Here is a 25,672-nt window from a genome sequence, read left to right as displayed (position 1 = left end):
TTCACTTCTTACTGAATCACTGCAGAAAGCATGTGTATCCCAACAGTGCTTTGCATACAGTATGTTTCATCTTCTGGATGTTAAATCAACATCTAAGCTAGCAGGCCTTAGCTGTGGTATCAGGAGCTTTTGGCTTTTCATTCCTTCCCAGGCAGCCAGTGCTCTTGAAATCATGGGAATGCATTTTAGCAGGGCCAGCAGAGTTCCAAAGTGCAGCCCATGGCTATCTTAATCTTTAATATTAACAAGGCATTGGGTCAGGAGGGGATGAGTTACGTGCCAAGACACGTTGCCTCCTCAAACCAGCCTTCTGAACCAAAGATGACCTTACATTCTTTTCCAGTCTGTTTCAAGATGTTGGCTGCTGCGAAGTTACTTGCTTTGCAGCTTTCAGACCCTGAAATCTTACCTCTGCCATCCACTCTAAGTACAATCATGTGGCATAGTATGTAGGAAAAATAGACTGGAGCTTTGAAAGAGATATAGCCCTTTGCAGATCTGTCCCATTTTGTACCAGAACAGGACAAATAAGGTCAGATGGAATGACTGATTTTTGGTCATTTTGTTGACGTTAATGGTACCAGAGCTGGCTTGGAGAAAGAACTTGTGGCAGCTGGTATAGCATATAAAGTGCTTTTAAAAAAGTGAAGAAAGCCAAGCTATTTGAACAATAGCAAGATAAACAAGTTTCAGTAAAATGCGACTGTATTCTTTTGTAGTTGTTGAAGTAGACTTGATGCTTGTGAGTCATGGAGACTGATGATTTTTCTGAAAGTGAGCTCCCTAACCTGCTAAAATATCTGCTGTGTTTTATGGAAGATCCACTGAAAACTGGTATAGCATAGTGCTGTGAAATAGTTCTGGAGGTTAGATCATAAAGATTAACCATGTTGCGTACTTATTTGCAGGGGCCTAGCTTTTACAGCACAGTGTGACAAGAGTAATGCAGTAGTGGCTAATAGCTCTCCACTTTTCATGTTGCTGGGAGAAATACGATGTTTAGAGGTCTCAGATGAGTCTGCATGTGATACATTTCTTCCTTCACGAAGAAATGAGGATCTGGCTTGACACCTTTTGACTCATCTCTGCTCTTTTGATTTGGGATGTCAGGAACTGGAATTGTCATAATAGAGCAGATTTTCTTGGCTGTTCAGCTTGGTTGATGCTTTGAGAGTAAATTCAAGGTCCTGAAGCTGAGTCTGTTCATCTCCTTGCTTGAAGGCTTTGCTTGTGAAGAATCCCCTTTTTGTATGATACCTTAAGCTATGGAGAGAGTGTGTTCTGTGGCATTTGTGCTAGCTGTGTGTACTCCAAGTCACTAGTAACTGAGTAAATATCATCCTCTCTGAATTTCATTTTACACGGGACTGCAAAGAAAATATGTGTGTAATCTGTGCAAACAGGGCTGATGCCTTAGGACACAAAATCATCCATCCTGTTTCCATGCCAGTTCCCCTACCTGAGGGCTTTTCCTTAGATCTAGATTGGCTGAGTCTCTAACTGTAGTATGAAGAATGTTACTTTTTAAAATTGAAGTACTTTTACAGCTGGTTGGAAAGGAAGGATGACACTGCAGTCAATTCTGATCTGCAGCGTAGGGTGCCTAATTTCTGCCACAATTTTATTGTGTGAACATGCTCAGATCACTACCATTGCTCTTCTTTGGTTGCAAAATACGATTAATGCCCATCTTATTTGGGATTTGAGGAAGAGCCCATAAGTGTCTATAAGATGCTTGGATACTGTGATGTTGAATGCTTTGGTAACGCTTGGTGGAGGAGAGGTGAAAAGGATATTGCAAGCCATGACTTCAAAATAAAGCAAGCACCTGTGTGATCCACTGTCCTGTGTATTCTGTAGCATGGTAAATTTGCTATACAGTGCAAGTCTTGTTTAAGGCAAGTGGACACTCTGGGACCTGTTCCCCACCTTTTTTTCCCTCCCCAGGGGCTGTTTGGTTGTTTCTACAGCTTGTAACGCCTCATCTGGCTGAACCTTTTTGACTTAAATTAATATTTTCTGCTTTTTGCCCCCTCGTTTGTTCCAGACTTGGAAATTGGTCTTTTTGTTGTCAGAATGTTCCTATCTTTTAGCTAATATGCTCAGACAGAGAGGACAAAGAGTAGCAGCTTGCAGGCTGTCTCATATTTAGAATGACATGAGCCACCCTCTCTGGAGTGTCCTCCTGGGAGCTGTGCTTAGGAAGGAAATGGCGTAGAAGACCATGTAGGAGCGTGAGAACAGCATTGCGATGGTTGGAATGCAGGATAAGCATCACTTGGGTGAGCTCAGTTTTCCTCTGCTTTTTAACAATGCTGGGTGCCAAGCCTGAGGAAGACTGCTGTATAGAGATGAAGGAGCTGGAATGTATTCCTCAGTTGAGGTGAACGCAATTCAGTGAAACTGATAGGCATCAACCTGAATAATGATTTTAAAGTATTTTCACATGATGTCTAATCTGTGGAAATTCACTACCACATAATAGCACTGAGGCTAGGAGCTGAACGGGATTCAGAAAAGATCAAGCACTGATGAGTGGAAATGTTCAGACTTGCTTTAGCTAAAGAACTTGTTTTAGAAGGTGTATTTTTCAGACATCACCCAATCTCTTAACAGTTAAAGGTTTGACGAAAGGGCAGTTTGTTCCATAATTGTCCACTGAGGCTTCTTGCTCCATCTTCTAAACCACCTCGCACTGGCCTGTGTTAGAGGCAAGGTGTTGAATCACTCTTATTTGCTATATTAGGTTCCCCATTAACCTTTCTTTTTGTGATAACTGCGTTAGGGAAAAAAAAAAAAAAAAGCTAAAACCACCAACCAAAACACAAACCCACAAAGCACTCCAGCTGCTCTGATTAGGCCTGGTAGTTGAGGATTTAAAGCTGGTGGAGAGGAAAGGTAATGCAGTCCATAGACAAGGACTGTCTTATTCATGAATGCAAAGACATAAAAGTATTGTCTCTTCATGCTGAGTGGTCAGGCAAAGCTGTTTGTGCTTCTTGCCTTTGCTTGTAAGAGGGAAAAGAACGTGTGGAGTTTGACCTCTCCACGTTACAGCCTTGTAGTGGACTTTAGTCTGGAAGGCGGCTTAAAGGAAGGCCTTTAAGGCTGTTCAAGTGAGATCCAGTATGTTGTCATGTGAGCCTCAACATCCTAATGTCTGGGAAGACATAGTCTGTGTCCTGAGGTCATGTCCAGTCTGTGTTGAGGATCAAAAGAGTCATCAGTGCTGCTTGGTCAAGTAGGCATAAACATGGTTTAATGGATAGGCTAATAAAGGTAAGTGGCAGTGGTATGGAGATACATATAAAGTGTATACGTTTGCCTAAATGCAAGGGGAGCTCCTGAGGGAAAAGTGGGGGGCAGACTTTCAGAGCTAGGAGGAGCTCATATCAACCTCAAGACATCTGTAGGGATACCCTCCCTATGGGCTGTTCTGGGAACAACATGTGCTTTAGGGTGCAACATAACTCTTTTGTGGCAGGCGTAATGGCTTTGAGTAAAGGGTTACTGACTCTCACAGAAGTTTTGTGATGCTGTGAAAGTGAAATGGGTCAGGATTGGAAAGTAAGGTTTCCTGCGAGGCTTAGGCTGGTTTTTAGGCACAGCGGATCCGACTTGCTGCTAGTGACAGGAGAACTGGTTTAAATTTCTAATTTCTAGGGGTCAAAAAATTCAGAACTGAAAGTCCAACAGTGACCACTGTGTCTTTGGTTGTGTTCTATATTTGTATTTTGACTCTGCGGTAAAACTGGCTTTCGCGATGTTATAGGAGTCATAACTGGATTTTCTTTTGTGTTTAAAGTCTCGGTTGTGCAGTGCGTTAGCGTAACGCTCATGCATTAATGGCTCTCAAATCAAAAGGGACAGATGAGGTAGTTTCACTGACTATTGGGGAATTACACTTAGGCTCATAGAAAGCCTTAGGCAAGTTTTACTTTATAGCATTTGTTTCAAAGTAATATAAGTTATTTTCCTGAGACAATAATTAGATAATCGTTGTGGCAGTAAGGTTTTTGACCATTATTTTAGCATATGCTACTTAGGGTAACTGCATTTAGACCTGGTTACATCTTGCTGCACAAGCTCTGTACAATTCCCAAAGATGCCTTGCCTCATTGTTTCTTAAATCAGATTTCATCCTGCAGCTTTGCTCTTCGTTAGTGAGGACTCTGCTGCTGTCCAATGGGAAGGTTACAAACATTCTAGGGAGATGGGTTGAAGTCTGGTCTGTCTCACACAACTGAAAAGTGATTGCAGTTAATTCTACTGTTCTGTTTTTTTCTTGTGTGTTTTTATTTATATTTTTTGTTGTTGTTATTGAGAACTCTTCCCACTTCTCTATTACCTGTAGAAGATCCATACCCAATGTATTGTGCACAGCCCTTCCAAATGGGGGAAAATAAAATAATGAAAAATGGCAGGTTATTTGTTTAAAGAGCTGTTTTAAGGAACTTTTTTGAGAATGGACTTCAAATTCACATCCTACCTTTAAGTGGCTTTAATTTTCTGAGCAGAAAGCATCTCATGCGCTGAAGTATGCAAAATACATTAACTGAACTTTTAGAATTGAATTTCTAAGCTCTGCTTGCACTATGGTTATGTAAATACTATGCTCGGAAGGATTTTCTCAGGTAACTGCCGTTTTGCTAGCAATACGCTCGGATAGTTGTCTGTGTAGACACTGAATCAAATTCTTCTAGGGCTAGTACAGAGTGACATTTTTGGGAAGCTTCTTGCACCAGTTGGATTGATTTTTCTAGAGGCAAATCACCCTTGCTGGGCTGCAGAATTTCTGTAGAGTCTACTTATAAGTGTATCCATTTTAGCTTTATTAGATGATGCCTTTGTAAATAGGTCCCCAGGTGTATCTGAAATGGCTACAACAGAATTCATTGTCATCAAGGCTCCAGCTGGATGGGGAGAGCTGTATTACTATGCAGCTCCAGGGATGATTTACTACCTGACTGACAACTTGCAATATAAACATTAGTCCAAGCATGATCTTGTCCCAAAACCCTGCCTACGCAGGGAGCCAGGAGCCTTCCTGCCACGCGCCATAAATCGTTTACGGTTTGCTCATGCCCATACATTTGAAAAACAGCTGCGTATTGGGGATTAGCAGTTTGCAGAGGGCCCGTGCGGGGCTAAATTAGGGTCCCTTGTCCTGGTGGTGAATACCGGTATCGGCATAGCGCGAGTGCTTCTCTGCATTGGAAGGCAATTTACTCTGGGAATGGGAGGCGAGTGCAGGGTATCTGTGAGGGTACAGCAGCTGGGGGAGGGCGTTGGATTGCAGTGCTCCAGCTTGAGCTCAGATGCCTGATGGGTAGCTGCTCAGCATGGGGTAGGGGGTTGAACCATTCATCGTTAGCTGTACGGGGTTTTTTTTTTTAAAAATATTTATATATTTATTATTTCTATATATTCTACATGTGTATATATATATGCACAAAATTCAAGCAGACTACTCCTGTCTCCTAGGAGCTGAAGGTTTATAGGTTTTGGGTCTGTTTTTTTTTTACAGTATGAAGAGTGATTTCCCTTTTCCTAGCCCAGGCTAGCAGAATCAAATTATATACAAGGCCATCTGGGGCTTCACAGCTAATTTTCAGCTTTTATAAAAAGTTGTACTGTGTCACTTGGATTTACTAGAGCTTTGCAACTTCAACTCCCAAAGTAAAATTATTTTTGTGCTGGCTGTGATAATTTAAATTACCTCCAGGAGCTTCTAATGACTAACTTGTGTTTATAGTGAAATGTCCTATTTGCCCAAACCCTGGAAGCACAGTCTGTTTGATAACTCTAAATATATTGATGCTTTTACACTGGTGCCGAGTACATCAGAGCCTAAAGTCAGTTGGTACCTTCAGGTCTTTCTGTAATAAAGAGAATATGCAGATTTTGCTGTACAAATGAGACTAGGCAGTACAGTTCAGATACCTCCTATATGCTGCTGGGAAAAGCAGATAAAAGTAGACCATTTTTAGCTGGATTGGTGCCTCCATCAACTAGTCCTTTATTGAGTGGGTTGGGTAAGAATCTGGGCGGAATGTGTCAGCAAGGCACCCCCTTCTAGATGCATCAGCTCAGCACAAGTCCTTCCAGACTGTACCACGAGTATCCACAGGGCCATGGGCAAAGCTGGTAGGCTCTGGGTAAAGCAAGTGACTTACTTCCAAAATGACACAATTAGAAGGGATCTTACTATGTTTTTGAAGCTGCTGCATAGGCATCGCTCTGATATAAGACTGTTTTCCTGGAGCTTCCTGTTCTGCTCACCTCTCCTCTGTTGTAGGCTGGGGGAGAGGAAGGGCTCATGCTTGACTTTTTCGAGCCTAGCAGTTGCCTCCATTTTTCTTATTACTTTTGGTGAAAGGCTGTGCTGTCTATTTGATTCCTTGTGCTTTGCTGAGATGGAGGCCAGATAGCACCAAATATGTTTGTGGCTGTTTGTGTGGGCATTTGAGATTTGGAAGGCACCTGCTAATGAGTTGTAGGTCATGTCAGATTGGCTAAGTTTCCATCAGGCTGGTTCTTTGTTGCGGCAATGCATATGGACTGTGTATGCTTGGGGATCCCTATTATCTGTCTCAGAGTGGGAGGGCTTTCGTCCTGTTCGCTGCCTCTCTCCCCACAAGAAAAAAAAAAATCACTGTGTTCTGGACAGCTGTCAGCCTCCAGATTGAATTAGATGATTTGCTGCTTATACATAGGCTTTTCCAGATACAGATGGAGGTTAGAGAGGGGCATAGGTATGTGACTGTATTTTGAGCTTTCCCTCCTTCTCCTTGTTTTTGATGCCACTGTTGGAATTCACCCTTCCCTTTTCCTGGGAACTGTGTGAAGGAATTGCTGTCACCCAGAGCAAAGCTTGCTCTGCTTGCCTCAGGGTCTTACCTCTCTAGGTTAGGACTTTGCCCAACTTCCATGGGCGGCAGTTTGTTCATGAGCTTATGTTACCCGAATCTTCTGGGGTAAGTCTGAAGGCAACAAGCCAGAGCAGTGGAAGTCTCAACTCAGAAACGCTGGGATAGAGAAGAGAAGGAAAGAAGAGAGTTAGCAGTACAGTTAACTCTTCCACACCCCCCCTCCTTTTTTCCCCTGTTCCCTCACCTGCCCAGCTGTGTAGTAGGTTAGCAGTACGTGTCTGTTCTTATTCTTATGAAAGTAGACTTTGTTCTCTGAAGACTGCTAATCATGCCCCATGGGGGTGTAATCAGTTATAAGGTATTTAATACAGTGCAGGCGGGAACAGGCTGCCTGGACGGGCTGGCAGATTGCAAAACTACAATTATAAAGGGCCCCTTTCCCCCACTCACCCGCCCACCGGTGGCAGGATGAGGGTTGTGCCTTGAAACGGTATTAAGTCTATGAAAAATAAAGATGTAGTGGGGGAAGGGAGAGGAGAGGCTGAAGGGACAGCTCCTGTTCCGGGAAACGGGCAGACTTGAGTTCTGCGAGAGCCACAGCCGTTGCAGGTTGCACTCTTGAGACTTGTGGGAGGTGTCACCATTGAGGTGGGTTACACAGTGATGGCCCTTGGCAACCTGTAGAGAGCAGCAGGGGCTTCCATCCTCTCTGAGATGTGTTTTCTTGTGGTGGCTGGGGTTGGAGAGGTATGGAGTGGTTAGAACTGGAGAAACCATTTCTCCTGCATGCAGTGATTTAGGCACCTAATCTGTTTGGGTGCTTTTGTAAATCCTGTCAGGCTTCTATTTATGTCTTTGGATATAAATCTATTGGTAAATCTGGCCTTTCACGCCTCCTTCTTCCAAGTACTGGAGCTACTGCAGCAGTTCACCTTACTGGCTAAGAAGGGAATAGGTAGTTTGAGGCCTTGAATTTTAATGAGCATGGGAAAGTCTACTGGACCTAATCTCGTCTAGTTTTGTTACCTAATACCAGACCATTCCCCTCAGTGAGGGCTTTGAAATGCACATGTGGGGTGTGGAACAGCTGGGCCACAGCCTTATAAACCATCCCTGCTCAGGCAGCTTGCTAGATACATTGGCACGTTTCTGAGCTTGTAGCTACACTGACCTTTCCCCTTTCAGGTTTCCCAGAGATGACAGCGTTTCAGCCCCTCGACAGTGCTCTCAGAATTTGCTGACACTGTTTTGTGTGGTGACAGCACAGGGCTCCCTCTGTGTGTGTGCTGTTTGCTTCTTGGAAAGTAGAAGGAAATCTGTGTTCCACCACATCCATTTGTGTTAAATAGCTTCTGCCATTTTTGCCTTATGAATTTGTGTTCCTTTCTGACATCCCTGTGCTTTGCTGAAGTTCGGAAGCTACTCTGTGAAGCACAACAGATAGGAGTTCTGTTTTGGCTGCCTTGGGGATATTGGTGTAGATTCAAGTGCAGTATATTCTTGCAACAGTGTTAGTGACAGTATTGGTTTCCTGCTCGGCCCTGAGAGAACACTGGCTATCAAGTCTCATAGTTGGCCCTTAGCACTGGACAATGGGTTTTTAGGAGTGGGTTGATGTTTAGTTGTATTGCACAAAGTAAGCGCAGTTTCAGAATGTGGGGGTTTTGCAATACAACCGTCCTTTCATGGGCTTGAGAATGCTGCTGACAACTTCACCTCCAGACACATCCTCATCTTTTTCCCTTTAGAGTAAATTCGTGTTTCAGAACTGTGAATTCTTTGAAGAGCTTTGGGATTTGAAGGAGTGCCTCATGAAGGAGGAGTAGTGTTTTTTTCTGACTAGAGCACAGAATCTCTGTGACTCTAGAATAGTGAGATTCTGAGGTGAGAGGTTATGTGGTGTCTTGGGTTTTTGTACATTGAGTCTCTCTTCTCTTGATCATGTAAGTGACCAGATGTCAGTGCTGTAGGGAGAGAATAATGTATAATGAAGATCAGATCTGTTTCTGTGGGCAGTGGGGACAGTGTTTACAAAAGGATTTTTGCGTAATGAGGAAGTGCCTGCATCTCAGAGCAGTTGCTTGACTCAAGGTAGAGTGGTTTCCTGGGGCTGGAAAAAGGCCTGGATCCTTCCAAGCACCCTGATGCCCAAAGTCAGCTTCTTATTCAGCTCTGCCCCCTTAGCTCAAGTCATCTCAGTGACACATTTGACCCTTGTCTTACAGGAAAAATTGGGGAAATTCCCTTCCCAGGCTACTGCACAGAGCTGTTCCTGCCCTGGGACATGGTTACTTCCCAGCCATTGTGGTAGCTCTTCTCCTCCCTGTAGCTTGCATGCCCAGTTGGTAACTCTCCTGCCTTGCTCTGTTTCTCTTGCCCTAGTAGTTGCCTGGAGAACTCGAGGACTCTCCCACAACTGAGTTTGAGGCCAAAGCTGTTGTTGGGGTCCTGGCAGTGGCAGAGCTGGCATGCATGGGGAACGTGGCGGGTGTCAGCGCTGTGGGTGTGCGGGCTTGCTGCTTGTTTTCCTTCCCTGCCTGGTGAGGAATGCAATGTGTTTGCCTTCCTTGGCCTGTGGTTGCAGCCACATTCCTGCACTGGGAGTCAGCACGGCGGCGGGCGGCGTGCTGTTCATGCCCCCCGGCTACATGCTTTCAGCTCCACATCAAAGGTGTGTTTAGTGTGTAGCTTGTGCCATTCCTGGCCACACCTGGTGGCCTGCAGGCATGCAGGAGGTGGAGTCTGGCTGTGTTTGCAGATGGCATTCAGGGTTCAGACTTCTTACTTGTGGAAAGGCTGGAGCTGAGTCCATGCTAAACAACCCCAGGAATGCAGCAGGAGAGCTGAGCAGCACAGTCACTCCAGGGGCATGTCCTAGCAGCAATGTTTCCTTTATAGCTGCAGCAAAATAACTCATGCCTGCTTCTCCAAAGGAACTGGTTGTTTGCTTGGGTGTGTTGTAGGGTTTAATTTATACCGATAAGGACAATTAAGGTTGGCTCATCCCCCCCTGCAGCATTTGTGACCTTGGCAATCAGTAGATGATTGAGTGGCTCTTGCCATCAAGCTCTGCTCAGTACAAACTGTGCATGAGATGTCTGCCTGGAGATGGAATGGCACCTGGATATAACCCCGGGCAGGAGTGTTGCCCACAGTTGGTGGGTGTCATGGTTTAACCCCAGCTGGTAACTAAGCACCATGCAGCTGCTCACTCACTCCCCCTGGTGGGATGGGGGAGAGAATCAGAAGAGTAAAAGTGAGAAAACTCCTGGGTTGAGATAAATACAGTTTAAAAGCAAAAGCTGCACACATGAGCAAAGCAAAACAAGGGATTCATTCATTCCTTCCCATCAGCAGGTGGGTGTTCAGCTATCTCTAGGAAAGCCGGGCTCCGTCATGCATAATGGTTACTTGGGAAGACAAACACCATAAGTCTGAACATCCTTCTTCATCCCCCTGCTTTATATGCTGAGTGTGATGTAATACGGTATGGAATATCCCTTTGGTCAGTTGGGGTCAGCTGTCCCAGCCAAAACCAGCACAGTGGGCAAATGTTTTTACATGTATGTGCTGCAGCTGAACTGCTCCAGCTTCTTCTGGAAAAGCTTCCTTTTTCTGGCTGGTACCTCAAGAGATGAGGGCATGAAGCTTGGTGAAGAATGGCAGATCAGGATGCAGATGCATTATTTTGGGATCCTTGATATGATGTCTGTGAGAAATGGTCACTAGTTTTCTGTGTCCCTATTATGCAAGCCATCCTTGTCCTCTTTATGTAAGTCCTTCATTTGCCTGGTGCAGGGAAATGTGGTCCGTTTTGACCGTGTCGGTATGGGCAGCCCATAGGTAAGGCTTGAGGGAGAACATCTTCTATGTCTTGGGTAAGTCCTGGGCTGTTCACTCCATTACCCAGTTTGCTTTGATCTTTGGGACTTGAACTTTCCCTTCTGGCAATTTCTAGTAGCCTGAAATTCTGACCTGCCAGTCATTTCCATTTTAAAGTTAGTCTTCTGCAGAAGGCCTCCTTACTGCCATCTTTAGACAGTAGCAGGCATGAAAGATTTGGCTTTCGGAAGTGCTCTGTCTTTATAGCATGGTTTTTGCCTTTTAGCTGTTGCCACAATCTCTGGGTCAGTTGCTGCAGAGCTGCTGTTACCAGATTGGTCCATGCCACACTCTTTTACAAAGCAGGATCTCATTGATAGGTGATTGGGAAATGCTACTTGTTGCAAAAGGCTCTTACCATTGTGAAATGATTGGAAATTATTCTGTTTGGGCTCTCTTCTCTATTGGTTTCATGTAAAATGTGCATTTTGTTTCGAACTCATTGCCACTGACTCCGTACTTGACTTCTAGGGCTTGGATGTTGACAAGAAAGTGTGTTACCTGAACCTTCGTTTTCCTTCCTCTGTTCTGCAGTGCCAAAGTGAAGAATATGCCCTGTGGCAACATGAGGTGTAGCAAAATATAAGTAAGTCTAAAAACGGGTTATGTGGAATGTTACTGATAGAACATCTAAGCGTGTACAATCATTCGGTGTTCCAGCTTTGTCATGTGATACAGGCTATGGCTGCAAAAATGTAGTTCTTGTTTAGGATTAAATGCTGCTTCTGCTGTCACTCTCTGATTGCGAGGAAGAGAGTAAGGGAGCTGGAATGAAACTGGTGTGACATTGGCTAAGGAGTAAGGAGGGCTGATTCTTGGCCTTTTTCTATTTCTAGAAAAACAGTGAGTGTTAATATGTTGTGGAGGGAAAATGACCAGTTCCTTGTTTTGATTTCCTTGCTGGCCTTCAGGACTGTGTAGGAACCGAGATCAATGTGCTTCTGTGTCCGGTCCCAAACACCTCAGCCAGGGAGATGTGCTCCTCCGGCTAAGAGCAGTAACCCTCACTGAGCAGCTAGATCTCCCCCTGGTGGGACAGGGTGCAGAAAGCAGGGCTACAGCTGGACAGTGAAATTTGGAATTGCCCTGCTCCTGGGGCACCTTGAGCCTGCAGCAGATGTGGTGTTTCTCCAGTTGAGACATTCCTTATGTCAGAGTCACAGGCTCTGTAGAGCTGAGCTCATGCAGCTGCATGAAGCTGAAGGCGTGAGCTAACAGCTTGCTACTGGCACTGGACAAACACCTTCTGTTTGCAACATCTGCCTGCCTATACACTGGCATTTCTCCATCGTCTTTTTGCCCTTAGATGAGCACTGATCTGCTAGCTCTTTGAGTGGTTTAGTCTAACACTTGACCAAAAAGGAATTTTTTTTAAAAAAAGTACCTGGAACGTGATGGCTTGCTTTCTTTAGAATATCTGGGTCCGATCATCCTCTGCTCTCGGTTAGAGCCCGTTTGAGGACAGGTGACTTCACTTGCAGGTGGACTATCTCTCATTCCTAGCTTGTGCTCTGAAGGAGCTGCACAGAGCTTACTTACCTCTGCAGGGAGGAGCCATGTGGAGATGAGGAGCTTGTCTTCACTGCTAAAAAGGAGATGTTTTTCCTTAACTTCAGAATAATTAACGGCCTTATGGTGTCCCAAAGGAAAACAGCGGTAAAGGCCTGGCATTTCAGTTTTACGAGAGCAATGGCAGGCAGAGGATGTAGCGCTAGTCTGGACAGCCTGACCTTGTGGTAACACTAAAGTGCTGACCCTTCACTGCAATTGCCCCTTGAGACAATTTATTCTCATTATTAGCTCCAGCTGAAGAAAACCAGTGGGTCTAGCAGTAATGACAAATGTGGAAGGAGATGGTTGGTGAGAGCTCTGACTCTGCCTGAGGAGATGTTGTATCTGAGGGAAGAGCTGAAACAACCTTGCTTGGTCTCAGGTGGAATGTCTTTGGTTATCCCCACCAAAGGAGGAAGGTGAACGTGGGAGGTACAATACAGTACATACAGAAGGACAAGCAGTCCAGCCTGTGACTGCTGGTGACAGGCAGCCTCCTCATGTACAGCTTGTAGGGCAGGGGCTGGAGGTGTGGGTCCCCTCTGCTGTGGGTAGGATCCTGCTGTTAAAAGGACTGACTGGAGCCCAGGTGAATGGGGAGAGAAGAGCCATAGGCAGTTGCCTGCTTTATACAAGTCACCAGTGAAAGACAGGTGGGTGGATCTGTTTGCTTTTCCTAAACTGGATTAAACTGTGTTGTATTTCTGTGACTGAACTCTCAGAATAAAATCTCTTGGCAGTTCAGTGCTGCTGAAGACTAAGAAAATCATTAAAAACAAAAAACCAAACCAAAACTAAACTAAAAAAGAACACAACAACAACAAAAAAAACCAATGAGGTAAACTGAGGCCAGATCAACTACAGGGCCACACCACAAAAAAGAGAGAAGAAGCTCCAGGGTTACATTCTGCTTCAGGAGCCATGCTTCTCTATTGTTTACAGAGTTCAGACAAGTTTTGTGCCTGTTCCTGCCCTTGGCTCAGGCTCTGCATCTGCTGGGCCCAAAGCATGTTTTTGAAAGCTGTCTCCTTTCCTTGTTCTGCCTTTGTGGCCTGTTGAGACAACTGCTGCCAGCGTGTAGGTGTGGGTGCTCTAACACTCCACATTGTGCCTGGGTGCAGAGGCTGAGTGGAAATTGATGGGGAATATTTGATGTGGTCTCCAGAGTAAGCAAGGGCTGTGACTTAAGCAGGAGATATCTGTGCCTGGTAGGGATCCTGCTTTGCAAAGGAGTCAGTAGCAACATCACTCGTAACTTCCAGGAAGGGAAGGTGGTGGGATTTGGTCAGCTTTGGGAAAAGGCTGTGAATCCTTTTCAATTTTCTCCCTTTGGCTGGACAGGTTTATTCCTCTGCGATCATTTCTGTTTCTCTCAGTGCTACACTGCTTTTCCCTGCCAGCTTATAACGAACTATTGCTCACTGTAGGTGAAGCGAGGATCAGGCAACTTGGTTGCCACTGCTGTCCTCGCACAATGCTGGAGTCTGTAATTTTACTTCGTTATTCTGACTGCTGTCTGTACTGAGTGCTATAAAGATCATAAAATATTTCTGTGCTAGAAAATCTCTGATCAATAGCACAGAGGATGGCTCAAGTTTCCATGGCAATGCTTCTGAATGTGCTTCTGTCACCAAAGAAAGAGGGACTTTCAGTTGATTAAGGTTTGGGGGTTTTGTCTGTGAAAGGGGATGGTGGTGAGACTGCATGTTAGTTGTTTGCCTGCCTTTGGGTAGTGCCTCTGACTGATATATAATCTGGAGAAAGAGAAAGCTGACATTTGTCTAATGGCAGAGACGGACTGTGTCGTGCAAACTACAGCTGGACTCCTGGACATGCTTAACTGTTCAGCTACAGATGCAGCTGCACAATCACCCGACAGTTAAGCCTGTACCATTCTCTGCCTCTCACATCTGACCATCTGCTAGGGAAAAGCTAATTAAACCAAAACGATTCTTGCTGGGATTAAACCCCAGCAGCAGAGAGAATTGAGTATAGTACAAATATTGTTCTCCTACTACTGGATCAGGGTTACTGCTTTATTTGTACTTATAAAGAATTGCAGGCTATTCACCTCAGTTGCTGTCAGGTAGGTGTTTAGCTCATGCACACTTTTCTTCTCTTTTCTATCCCAGGTCACTCTTGTTTTAGGTACAAGAAATAAGTCTGTGTCTTGCTGAATTGTCCTGCAGTTCCTTTCTTATGACAGCTGAGGCTCTTTAACATGAAATTTCATGCAAAAACAGTGCACAAAACTGTTGTGTTTTTTTTTTATTTCTTTCTACCTAGTGCCTCAATTTCTTTACCTATGGAATGGAAGTTGTTCCTGCCTTCCTCCTTGCATGTATTTGTGGTGAGCATGAATCCTAGAGTTGATGTGGGGCCACATAACCGTATAATTGGTGGAAGCTACCAGTGTGAATCTGAGGCTCAAGACCAAACAGTTTATTACAAAAGTGTGCCTGCAGCCATTTGAGAGTTGAAATTTAAATCTCGTAAAATAGAAAATGTGGATGTGTGGTTCCCTTAGCAACTGAACTTTTGTGTGTACCTACAGTCCATGTTGTCATGTGATCAGGTCTTCAAAATAGCTCTTTCCAAAAAATACTAAATTAAAAGGACTTACAACTCTGGTTGATTTTGTGGCTGCACCTGGTGCTCAGCAAAAGTAACAGCTCACCACCGTGTTCAGAGTTGTGGCACAATTGAGTGTGAGGGATTTAGTTCTTTACAGGGGGCGCTGAGAGGATTCTTGCTATTGTCTTTCTGTGCTGAGCATGGAAAACTTGTACTGAAGAGGAAGTTAGTTCTGCATATGGTAATGCAGAGATGGCAGTAGAAGGCAACAGTGAGGAGAAGGTGATGGTTGTGTTGCTGGAGTGGATGTGAGGAAGGTTGGAGTGAGCATGAAGAGACCTGATTGAAGAAGCAGATAGAGATTAAAGCGAGAGTGCTAAAAGAATGAAGATAAATTAAGTCTTGATATTTGGGAGGAACAGTTCAAATAGTTTTGAATGAGGAAAAAAACCAGTAATTTTGGAATTACTGGAATTTAATTTTGACAAATACATTTCAAGGGGAAATGCTTTGGCAACTGTGAGGAGATGAGATGTGATTTTAGAGTGTGGATTTGTAGCATGTTAGGTCTGTGACCTCAGGCTTGTTTTGTGTATGTGTTTACCCCACAGTTAGCAAGAAGACTTCATATTTTGGTGGAAGAAGGGCAGTTAGTAAGGCCATTCCTGGGGGCAGTTAGATAATGTGCTGTAACTCCACACTCCAGTTTGCTCAGATAAGCTGTTGGTGAGCCATACCCTTAGGAATGCGTGAGTGGGGAACATTGCCTTCCTGGTGTCCCAACTGTTCCAGGTGTGTTGGACATCAGCAAACAAAAGCTGTATGGGTGTATGGAAAGCAGGGCACAGCACAAGTATTTGTGATCACTGTTCCCCCCTTGCTTGGGGAGAGTAGAGAAAATGTTATGCCATGCTGGTCTGAGCATTATTATTATTATTATTATTATTATTATTATTATTATTATTATTATTATTATTATTATTATTATTATTATGTTTAATTGGCATAGGAGTAGTGAACTTTAAAGTCACATAAATATCAGTACCTTTAATACCTTATTATACTTTGTGTACTGTGGTTAGCTTATATAGATTCTGAGAGAGAGATGTCACTCTGGGTTTTTTGGAAAGAAAAAAACCACAAACACAAAACCCAGCAAAACCTTATTTGAAAGTAGAAAGGGGAAAAAAAGGGTTAACTTCAATATTGGTAAGGATTTCGCCATTGCAGGGAAGTTGTACTGATTTAACTTAATCAGATTAGAAACAGCTGTGATTATATTAGTGCAGCATTCTTGTATAGGCATCCTTAATTTAGTTTCTGGCTTGTATCTATCTATTTAACTTAAGTTGATTCAATGTAAAGTGCTCTTAAACTGAATTAGGAACATTTACCCGGGAGGGTTATACTGCTTTATATTATTTTCTAAGTCAATTTAATTTTGTACAGTGTATATGTAGACAAGACCTTGGGGAAAAAGCTGATCCATTTTATTACTTGCTGAACAGTATGTCATGTTTGGCTGTAGCCATGTGATCGTGGGATGAAAGAGCCTCTTGTGGTGCATGTTGGTGGAGGATGGGCAAACTGATCGTTGCAAGCCTTTGTACAACTAGGTTGTTCTTAGCCATCGTGTTTGATTAAAGTAGATTACTCCTCCTTATAAATTAGGCTTTTTCTTGTATAGAACAGATATGAGACCCCTGAAATGTTAAAGTTCCTCCTCAACCTGCCAATAAAAGTGCTGTGTAAGCAGTGAAAGCAACATCTCAAAACTTTTGCAAATGTTTAATGTTTCAAAAGATTCAGATGGCTGAAGAGGTTTGAGCTGGACTTTTCTACAGATAGGCAGATCTTGAAAGAAATTTCACCCAATTTTGATAGTTTCCCAGTTAGTGTCTCCCTCCAGTATGTACCTCAGTTTCTACAGTGACTTACCTACTTACAAAACTCATGGCCAAGGAAGGAGGAGTTACTATGTAAGTACTGCAGATGTCCATTCTCTTTCTTGTTGAAAAGGATAAATCTAGTCAATACATCTTGTGTTTTCTGCTTGTGGGTGAAGGCTCTGTGGGAACAAAGCTGGCACGTGAATTACTCTGTAAGCATGGTTGGCGTGGTAGCATTTCAGAATAAAGCTGGCTGCTGTAAACAGCCATTTCATTTCTTGAAATTTGCTTTTGCCAGCACCTGCAAGCATCAGGGCTTGACTTCACCCCTCCTCAGCATTGCAGATGCTCTGTAGGCTGGGTCACTGCAACAACTTGTCCATCTGTCCTCTGTAAATAATGCAAATAATGAGCTCTGCTCCATTGTCTGGCTGTGTAGGTGCTGCATAGTGTGTTAGCCATCTGTGCATCACTGTGATTCACAGACAGAGGGGATGTTTTGTAGGGCATATTGAGGCAAGTATATAGGTTGCAGTAATGGAGTATTCTCTAGCAGTGCTATATTCTCTGCTAGAGAGACAGCTTAGTGACACTCAGTCCCTGGCACTGAGGAAGTGGAGGCTGTAGAGTGCTGAAACCAAACGCTGAAACAAGAGGACTGCTGATATGAATTGCTGAGGTTTATATGTGGCTTAGGGAATACTTACAGGGGCTGAGAGTTTGCTTCTCAGTGTTTGAAGAATTTAAGCTGTTCCTATCTTGTCCTAGTTAAAGCCTTTTGATTTTATGCTCTAGGAAGGTAATGTATGATTTTTTTTTTTCCTTTTCTTCCCCTCCTACATAGCGCAGGAGCTGACAGTAATCTGGGGAGGGAATTCCTACATGTTGATGTTATACAGAAATGTTCACCCACTCCCTCCTCTTCTCTTCTCTTCTCTTCTCTTCTCTTCTCTTCTCTTCTCTTCTCTTCTCTTCTCTTCTCTTCTCTTCTCTTCTCTTCTCTTCTCTTCTCTTCTCTTCTCTTCTCTTCTCTTCTCTTCTCTTCTCTCTTCTCTTCTCTTCTTCTCCTCTTCTTTCTCTTCTCTCTCTTCCTCTCTTCTCTTCAAATGTTTCCTTGCTGTAGCCATTCCCTACCTTGTGTTTGCGAAAGTTTAAGGCCATGGCTCCCAATTTGCCTCATGATCTACCAGCTTTTTGCCAGACACATGTTGTTAGTGCATCAAGATTTGCTTTTTCTAGCAGAGCCCTGACAGTTATTTTCAAGAACTTTTGAGAGTTCTTCTGATCTCCATGAGTTGTTTTCTAATGGCTTTGTATACCTCTTTAAGTATCTGAGAAACATTCTCCAAAATTCTTCCAATGGAAGATCTTATAAGAACACAGGTAAGAAGACAGTTTGAGGAAGGACATGAAACCCAAGGTGCAAAGACAAACAGGCTCTGGAAGTTTGTAGCCTAAACAACCTTGTGAGAGTTGAAAGGATCACTGAACAAATTGAAGAGATCAAACTAACAGGATCACTGAACAAATTAAACAGGCTTTTGATGTATCAGTGTTTCTGGATAAGAAGCTCTCATTAGTCCCCAGTGTAGCTGTCAGTGCTAAAGGTAACTTGGCAAATGACCTTTTGCTTAGCTGGTCCTTGTGCAATTTCAGATGTAGCCATTAAAGGTGGTTCTGTGCTTTTATATGCGTTAGAAAAGTAGTGCTCATTTCCTGGTCAAATCTCCCCTGGGTATTTTTATTCTCCATTAACATTCCTTCTGGGGATTGGATTTGGGTCCTTTGCTTCCTGTCCTGTTCCCGTTCAGATGTTAATCAGCTGTTGCATTCTATTCCAGTTACACGTTAGCAATGGTTATGTTTCTTGGGCAATGTCAATCTGTCCTGGCTTTTATAAAAGAGTTATGGAAACTAAGCTACCTTTAACATAGCAAAGAAACTAGAGAATAAAATGCATACTTAAGGATATGGAATGCAACAGAATTAGGGGGACTGAGATCTTGTGGAAGGAGGGAGCAGGACTGCAAGAAAAGTGCAATTGTGATTGCTTTTAAGAGACTTCCACAGGCCGTGATGAGTATGACAGACACATGATATGTCCGGTGGTATTTACATTCAACAAGAACTATGTAAGACTGTAAAGTGTAGGCATTTCATTTTCTTTGGAAATATGTTAGGTGTTAAGTAGGGCTTGTTACAGGGACTCTTGTTCAACAGCTATAGCGTGATCCCTTTTTCTTGATAGCTCTTGGAATTGTTCCCATGCAGGGAACAGAGGTTTTTGCCTAACAGTCAAGGTTAATTGGTATGGAAAATCAGGAATGAGCAATAATCCTCCTGAAACTCAGTTTTAATCCAAGAGTCACTATAATGCTATTACTCAGATCTGAATTGTGAGCATTAACATACAAGCAGAACTGAGATGCAAGTTTCTGCACTAGGAGCTGTCATCCTTTTATTTTAAAATGAGCTTCAAAGTAGCCAGCAGCATAATGGATCTAAATGTGCTTTTAATTGAGATGCCTTCTCTGAATGAAAAGATCTCATTAAATGTTAAAATGTCCTTTAATAGCCTTGCAGTCCTTTTCCATCGTAATCAGTGCCAGCAGTCTACAGGTGCTGCTTTTAGCTTCACACAGCTTGCTTGTCTGCCCTGGACAAGACCTCTTGATGCAGTTATTGCATCATCCATCTTGCTGGTCAGTTGTCTTGATCAGGTTTACTGCAGCAGCTCCTCACGTAGTATGGTTTAAGACATGTGGAGGCTGAAGGTGCCTCTGTCCATTAGCATGGGAAGGCAACTGGACAAGTCTGTCTTGCATTTGCTTCTCATAATGCTAGAGAAGAGACATTGTTGCCTCCTAAAGTGGGATGTGCCAATGTCATGTGTTGGATATGCATTTGGACTATAGGTTGGCCCACGCAGACTGAAAACCCTAGGTTAGCTGTGGTGATCAGATATGGGGCACAGGACAGTAGCAGCATTTTTTTTTTTTACATGTCAGTATTGCATTTGGAGTTTTTTGGAGTATGTTGACTCTGTGATAGCCAATGAATGTTTCTGTAGTGTCGTATTAGAAACAAATGTGATGGTGATTGTGTTATGGAATGTAATTTCCATGTCATACAAGTTTATCTTTCCGAATTAAAAGCGAGGTTAAAGAAATGCTGCTTTTAAGATGAAAAGGGTGGAAAGATGACACAGTGCCTGAAATAAGAAACATTCTCTGCAACGTAGTCACCACATTTCTGTTGAGGAAGGGAGACTGCTGACTGTGAATTCTGGTAAGCAGACTGCTTTGTAAGGTCAGAAACGGCAACGCAAGAGGAGGTGATGATGAGGAAAACCCTGCAAGTCTTCTCCCTCTTTGCAGCAGCTGAACATTCCCTGCAACAGCAAGCAGGCAGAGACTGGGTGCATGCTAGAACCAAAGCTAAGTATTAGGTACCTCAGGCCTCAAGGGACTTGCCAAGTATCAGGAAGACAGTAGGTGCCTACAAATGTGTGGGGTTGTTTTTGTTGTTTTGTTTTTGTTTTTGTTTGTTGTTTTGTTTGTTCATTTGTTTGGTTTTTTTTATTCAGTTCTTTCCCTCTTTTTTTCCAAAGGGTTCCTTCTGGGACCTTTTTTTGTATGCTATGGACCTCCTTCTTGTTACTGGAGACAAAGTGATGCTAACAGGGAGTGTTGTGGTTTTGCATGCGTGCCAAGTGACTGTTAGTTCTGTGGCCCTGTACAGAATAGTCTTAAGCAATTCTGTGCTAAATCACGTCTGTTCCTGGTGTATGGTAAAGGTTTTGCATTTCTTGGATCTCATAGAAACATAGCTACTCTGCAAGTGGGTTTTGCACTGAGGGATGCTCTCTGGTAAAAAATAGCTAGAGTCAAGCTTGCATGCTGCCTGTGCAGCCGTGCTCTGTAACTGCACTCTCACTGTGAAGAGGAAAGAGGTTGTGTGTGTTTCGTCTTTGTGAAGGGGTGGAGGAATCCTCAGCTTTTTTCATTAACAAAGCAAATTGTTAGGTTTCCACTGCAGCCTTCTGACCCTTTGTGTGTTCATGTCTGTTTGCCTGGAAGATGTGACTATTGCTGATGCTGGTGAGTGTGAACCCAAGCCTCGTAGCTGTCAATGAGCCATTCCAGTGAGGCTGTAACTGTCACTGAGCTCAGAAATGAGGCTGGAACTACAGTGGGTAGTAGCCAGAAGACAGTAGAATTGGAGCTACTGCAGACACTAGCCTGCAAGGAAGAGGACTGTAAATGTTAAGGAACATTACTGATGAGAGATGGAAAGAGTAGATAAAAGGAAGCAGGAGGTTAAGTTTCCTCTTGTATTACAGTGCTAATTAGAATAGCTCAAGAGCTACCTCCTACTTGTAGCTTCAGGCTAAAGCTGAGCTTCTCCAGGGTAGTCAGAATGTGGACTCTAGAGCAAGCTCCTTCAGAGACAGGCTTGTGAATAGCATGGTGAGAAGAATTAGTGCCTTATTCTATTTCTGGATATTACCTATATCCTTTTCTGCCTTGGAGCACAAGGTCTGTCCTGCAGAGAGTGCCTGCAGAGAGTGCTCTGAACGGAGGTGAATTGAGCCACCTTGGAATTCTCTCTCCATGGTAGCAAAGGATGCTCAGGTATTCTAGGCAAGGAAGGCTTAACTGTGCTGATCAGGACAGGGAATTCTGTAGAAAAAATAACCAACTTTGCTGTGGCATGGTGATTGGAGCAGAATGACAGAAGCTGGATTCCGGATATTGGACAGGAGTGCAGGTGGGGAAGCAGTGACCCCTGGAGCCAACTAGAAAAAACAGCTGCCTTTCAGAGGTCAGTTACTGGTCTGCACAGGCATCCTACTCAGTGGAGAGATGGTTAAAAGACCTTCCTTTTCAGGGAGACAGTGAAGACAAGGAGCTTATTTCAATGGGGGGTCCTGGCATGAGGTAGTAGCCTCATGGTGCAGCAGTTTGCTGCTGACTCCTGGCTGTGGGTTGCTTTGCACAAGCCAGGCTGTTTCCATGTGTTGTGCTGATAGGTGACTGACATCAAGTTTCCTTTCTCATGTTTCAGGAGCTGTTGGCCAGATGCTGCTGGATGCTGACAGGAGAAAGCTGATTTGCAGACGAGCAGCCAGAAATGTTTGGACACGTCGTCAGTTTGAATCTGTAAGTCCTTGTTTGAGGGGAAAATTGCCTGGAGGCACTGTGATTATTTAAGTGTTTCTGGAAATTCTCAGATCTTGAGGGTAGGTTTCAAATCCTGGTATCTTTTCCAGGTAGGTGGGGATGAGATGGCGGGTAGCATAATTCCTGGCTCTGGGGTAGGAAGCAGGACAGTCCTGTCTGAGCCTGAGGAACTGTGTGGTGAGAAAGAGGGAGGCCTTTGGCGTGTTTGTTTTGAACACCTCTGCAATGGAAACATGTGTGGACCCGTGGATGCAGCTGTTCCTGGAAGCCTCTGCTTGTCTGCCAGCCCATATGGCTGGTGGTTTTGCCTTGACGCTGAACCAGCTCCTGATAGGAGTTGATGGAAAAGCAGATTCAAACTATGCTGGTCTGGTCCTTCCTGGAGGTGTACGTTCTCCCTTTCTCTCTCTTTCTCCCCCCATACTTTACAGTTTGCCTTGCAGAGCAGTTATGCTGTTATGAATCTGTTTTTTCCTGTGCTAGTTGAGACCCGACTGTAGCATTGTAGTAAGGAAAGGGGCCAGACAGCTTGTTGGGGCAGGGCCAGCACTAGGGCACCTCTTCAGTTTGTTTTGGCAAACCTTGAGTTTGCGTGGCCCTGGTTGCCTGCCTGTTCCATTCACCTTCAATCTGGCTCTCCCTGTGTGTGTACAACTGCTCCACACCCTGCAGGCCTGTCCCACCTCCCAGGGCTTGGTGCCATTGACTGGGAAAAAGCAGCACAGCAGCAAAAGTGCACCAGGGAAGGGGAGGCTCTACTGTGGTCTCTCATGCCAGTGGCAGTGGTGGCCACAGAGCTATGCTCTTACAGCTGGCTCCCAGATCAACTCAGCTCTCTTCTTGTAGTGATGGGTACCCTAGGCTTTGAACAGAGAGGAAGGTTGTTTCTGAACTTGTGTTGGATCCCTAGTTGACTGGACACTATTTCAAAGAAACATATGAGCGGCAAGATAGAGCATGGTATGCTGCGTGCTGGAAGTCAGAGAGTAGCTTGCCTTCGTCTTGTAGAGGTATGGGTTATCACAGCTGTAGGTACAAGGGTGGAATGTTTTGGCTCAAACAAGAGTCTGATAATTGCCAGCTCATTTGTAGGTGAGAAGCATAGACTTAAAAGAATGGATGAGGTAATTGTTAGCATTACCAAGCTTCTGTACCAAAGACTTCACCGTTAGCATCCCGCCGTGGTAGCAGGGAAGATTTGTTGGGAGGGTCCCATTTCACAGGAGGTTTGTTTAGTCCTTCCTGGAACCAAGGTTCCCTTGAAGCTGTTGCTTCATGAATTTTGAGTGTGTGGTCCCAGTTGCCTGAGTGCCTTGGACATGTCCTTGCCAGGTGCCTTTCCAGCTCTTGCCAGGCTATGTGGCCCAACTATCCCAAGCTAATTTCATTTACTTTCAGAAGATCTGATGTGGGTTGAGGCAGGTACCTAGAGTGAGAGTACCATCCAATTGTCTTTGGTTATAAACATTCCCTATTCCTTACATATTCATGGGGTGAGATTTCAAACTGGCTGTTTTAGTGGATGCTAAGCTATTTGTTTCTCTTCTTCAGGGCATCTGAGTGAGTGTCCCTGCTTCATGAGGCTTCGAATTTGAGCTCAGGCTGGTAAGTGCTCAGCTCTTCATGGGCTAGAGAAATTGTTGTCATTTCAGCTTGGGATATATCCACATGCATCTCCTGTCCTTAGCCTGGCAGGAATTGACATAAGGGTCCCCTAGATCACCTGTTTGGTGGTGGGGTGTTGACAAGGCTGCTTCTGGTCAGGATTTCAGCATTCCTCTTTGAAGAAGAGAAATGTCTTTCCAGCAAGTCAGACCCATCTGTTTTGCTTGGGGATGCAGTGGAAATGTGCATTTGGTATGCTGGATGTGATTTTTCTGAAGTATTAGAGATCTCTTCACCTACTTGAGTCTTCTTAGGAGAAGGGACCTTGAGGGAATGACTGCAGCTGGGGGAAGTTTCCAGCATTCTGATGGTGGAAATTTACAGGTTAGTCCTAGGAAGTTGTTCATGTCTGTGGAAAGGCATGAGAAGCTTTTGTGAGCTTGTGTTTTTAGCAGAGTGGAGGACAGCTTGCAAATGTTCCTGTGAAGTGCAAAGTCTGGTGTCGCTTGGAGCCACTCTGTGCTTTGTGCAGACACCTCACACTTGCCAGTCCTCCCAGGGGACTCAGTTTTAAGTGTCAAAAAGATGCAGCTAGGAAAGAGTGGATAAGAGTTGGAGAGAATTCTCAGAGCTCCATTTAGACAACATGCAAAACTCCACTGGCCAAAACACAAAGCAAATGAAGTCTGCTAGGTCATCAGCCCAGTGGTATCCATTGACTACCTTGAAGGTAAGTGAATGGGAGTCAAATGGCCCTGCCTATAGAAGAGGGGAGAGGGTGATCTGAGTTAATGCAGGTCCTGCACTTGGAAGTGCTGCAGGTCAGGCACTGAGGATTGCAGAGATGCTGGGCTTGATCAGTGTTAGGATCCAGGAAAGGAAAGGCGAATGAGAAATGGCCGCTTACCCCAACTATAGGGGGACTATGAATGATGCATATGTTGTTCTTGGGGAAAGTCTTGTATCAGGCTCTGCAGGGACTACTTGGCATCTGCGAGACTTCTTGTCCTATGTACAATGAGGCGGCTGAAAATCTGGCTGCCTGGGGAGAAGTCTTTCTGCCCTCCACTGCAGTCCCAAAGTGGTGGAAAGGAAGGAGATTATTCCATTTGTACAAGATAGCTGCTTTCCTTCTACCTTGTTTTCTGCTCTTGTACCGCTACTGCTCCTGCAGCAGGAAGAATCCTGCCTAGCACAGCTGGGGTAAAGGGACTAGTCTGGTCTTCCTGCTGGCGTTACTGCTACGTGTTGCAAAATCTGGCCTTACAGACCAAAGTCAATGGCATTGCTCCCTAATTTGATGCCACCTGTGACTTGTGGGTGGTATTTGTCTTTTGTGACAGACTGAGCAGTTGTAATGGTACGGTACCTCCTTCTGACAATCCTCCTGTGGTCTGCTCCATTGGGATTCCAGTGTAAGCCAGAAAGCTCTGGGTTTGAGCTCTTTAATGGCTGGAGTCTCCTCCCACATAGTCCCTGTTGACAGTGACAGCACATGATCAATAACTCCTGCTCCAGCTGTCACTGGTGCCTGTGAGGCTTGCAGTTTCCATATTGGAAAAGGCCTTTCCTAAAGAGCCTAATCAATATGCTGCTGTGAGGTCTGTTCTCGTTTGCTATATATAATCTGGACACACACGAACTACGTGAGTGAGCGTGTGTAGAGGGGGGAGAGGATGTGCCAGCCCTCTGCTCTCACTGGCTGGGAGAAGGACACAGCTACCTCTTACTTTGCTCCCTCTCCTGCAGCTACCACTCAAGGCTTGTGGCCACATCCTTTCCGTGCTCTATTATCACTCTGCATGGGGACCTGCTCTGAGACTCCAGAGGAGCCGAATTCCTGCTGGGTCACTGCTAGGGTTCAATGGAGCACCCGTGACTCTCTCTTCTGTGCACTTTCTGCTGTTGGTAGGTAACCCGCTTTCAGAGCCACGCAGGTGGGAGGATGTCGAGCACAGCTCCATCGAAGAAGCCTTACCGCAAGGCACCCCCACAGCATCGCGAGATCCGCCATGAGGTACCCATCATTCGTGACGACCAGGATGGAGTGATCTTGGCCGAGCAGAGTCAGGTAATGGCTTGCCGGGTGGCAAAGGGCTTAACACCATTGCAGCTG

General features: G+C 44.5%; 1 protein-coding gene across 7 annotated transcripts in view; it reads left to right on the top strand.

Annotated features, from left to right (window-relative positions):
* TJAP1 (tight junction associated protein 1) overlaps nucleotides 1-25,672 on the top strand; it is a 41,103-nt gene that overhangs the window by 1,882 nt on the left and 13,549 nt on the right. For 3 of the 7 annotated variants that reach the window (XM_082049424.1, XM_082049421.1, XM_082049423.1), the window contains 2 exons: nucleotides 21,836-21,930; nucleotides 25,469-25,627. In XM_082049424.1, the coding sequence (XP_081905550.1) occupies nucleotides 21,850-21,930; nucleotides 25,469-25,627 (240 nt within the window). In that variant the 5' untranslated portion in view covers nucleotides 21,836-21,849. Of the gene's footprint in view, nucleotides 1-11,225; nucleotides 11,341-21,835; nucleotides 21,931-23,502; nucleotides 23,557-25,468; nucleotides 25,628-25,672 lie in introns of all 7 variants that reach the window. The other 4 variants (XM_082049425.1, XM_082049426.1, XM_082049422.1 and 1 more) reach the window with 3 other exon arrangements.

The sequence above is a fragment of the Streptopelia decaocto genome, assembly GCF_964273445.1.
Source record: "Streptopelia decaocto genome assembly, chromosome: 3".
Lineage (NCBI taxonomy): Eukaryota > Metazoa > Chordata > Aves > Columbiformes > Columbidae > Streptopelia > Streptopelia decaocto.
The sequence above is the reverse complement of the archived record's forward strand: the minus strand, read 5'-3'. Positions and strand labels throughout refer to the sequence as shown.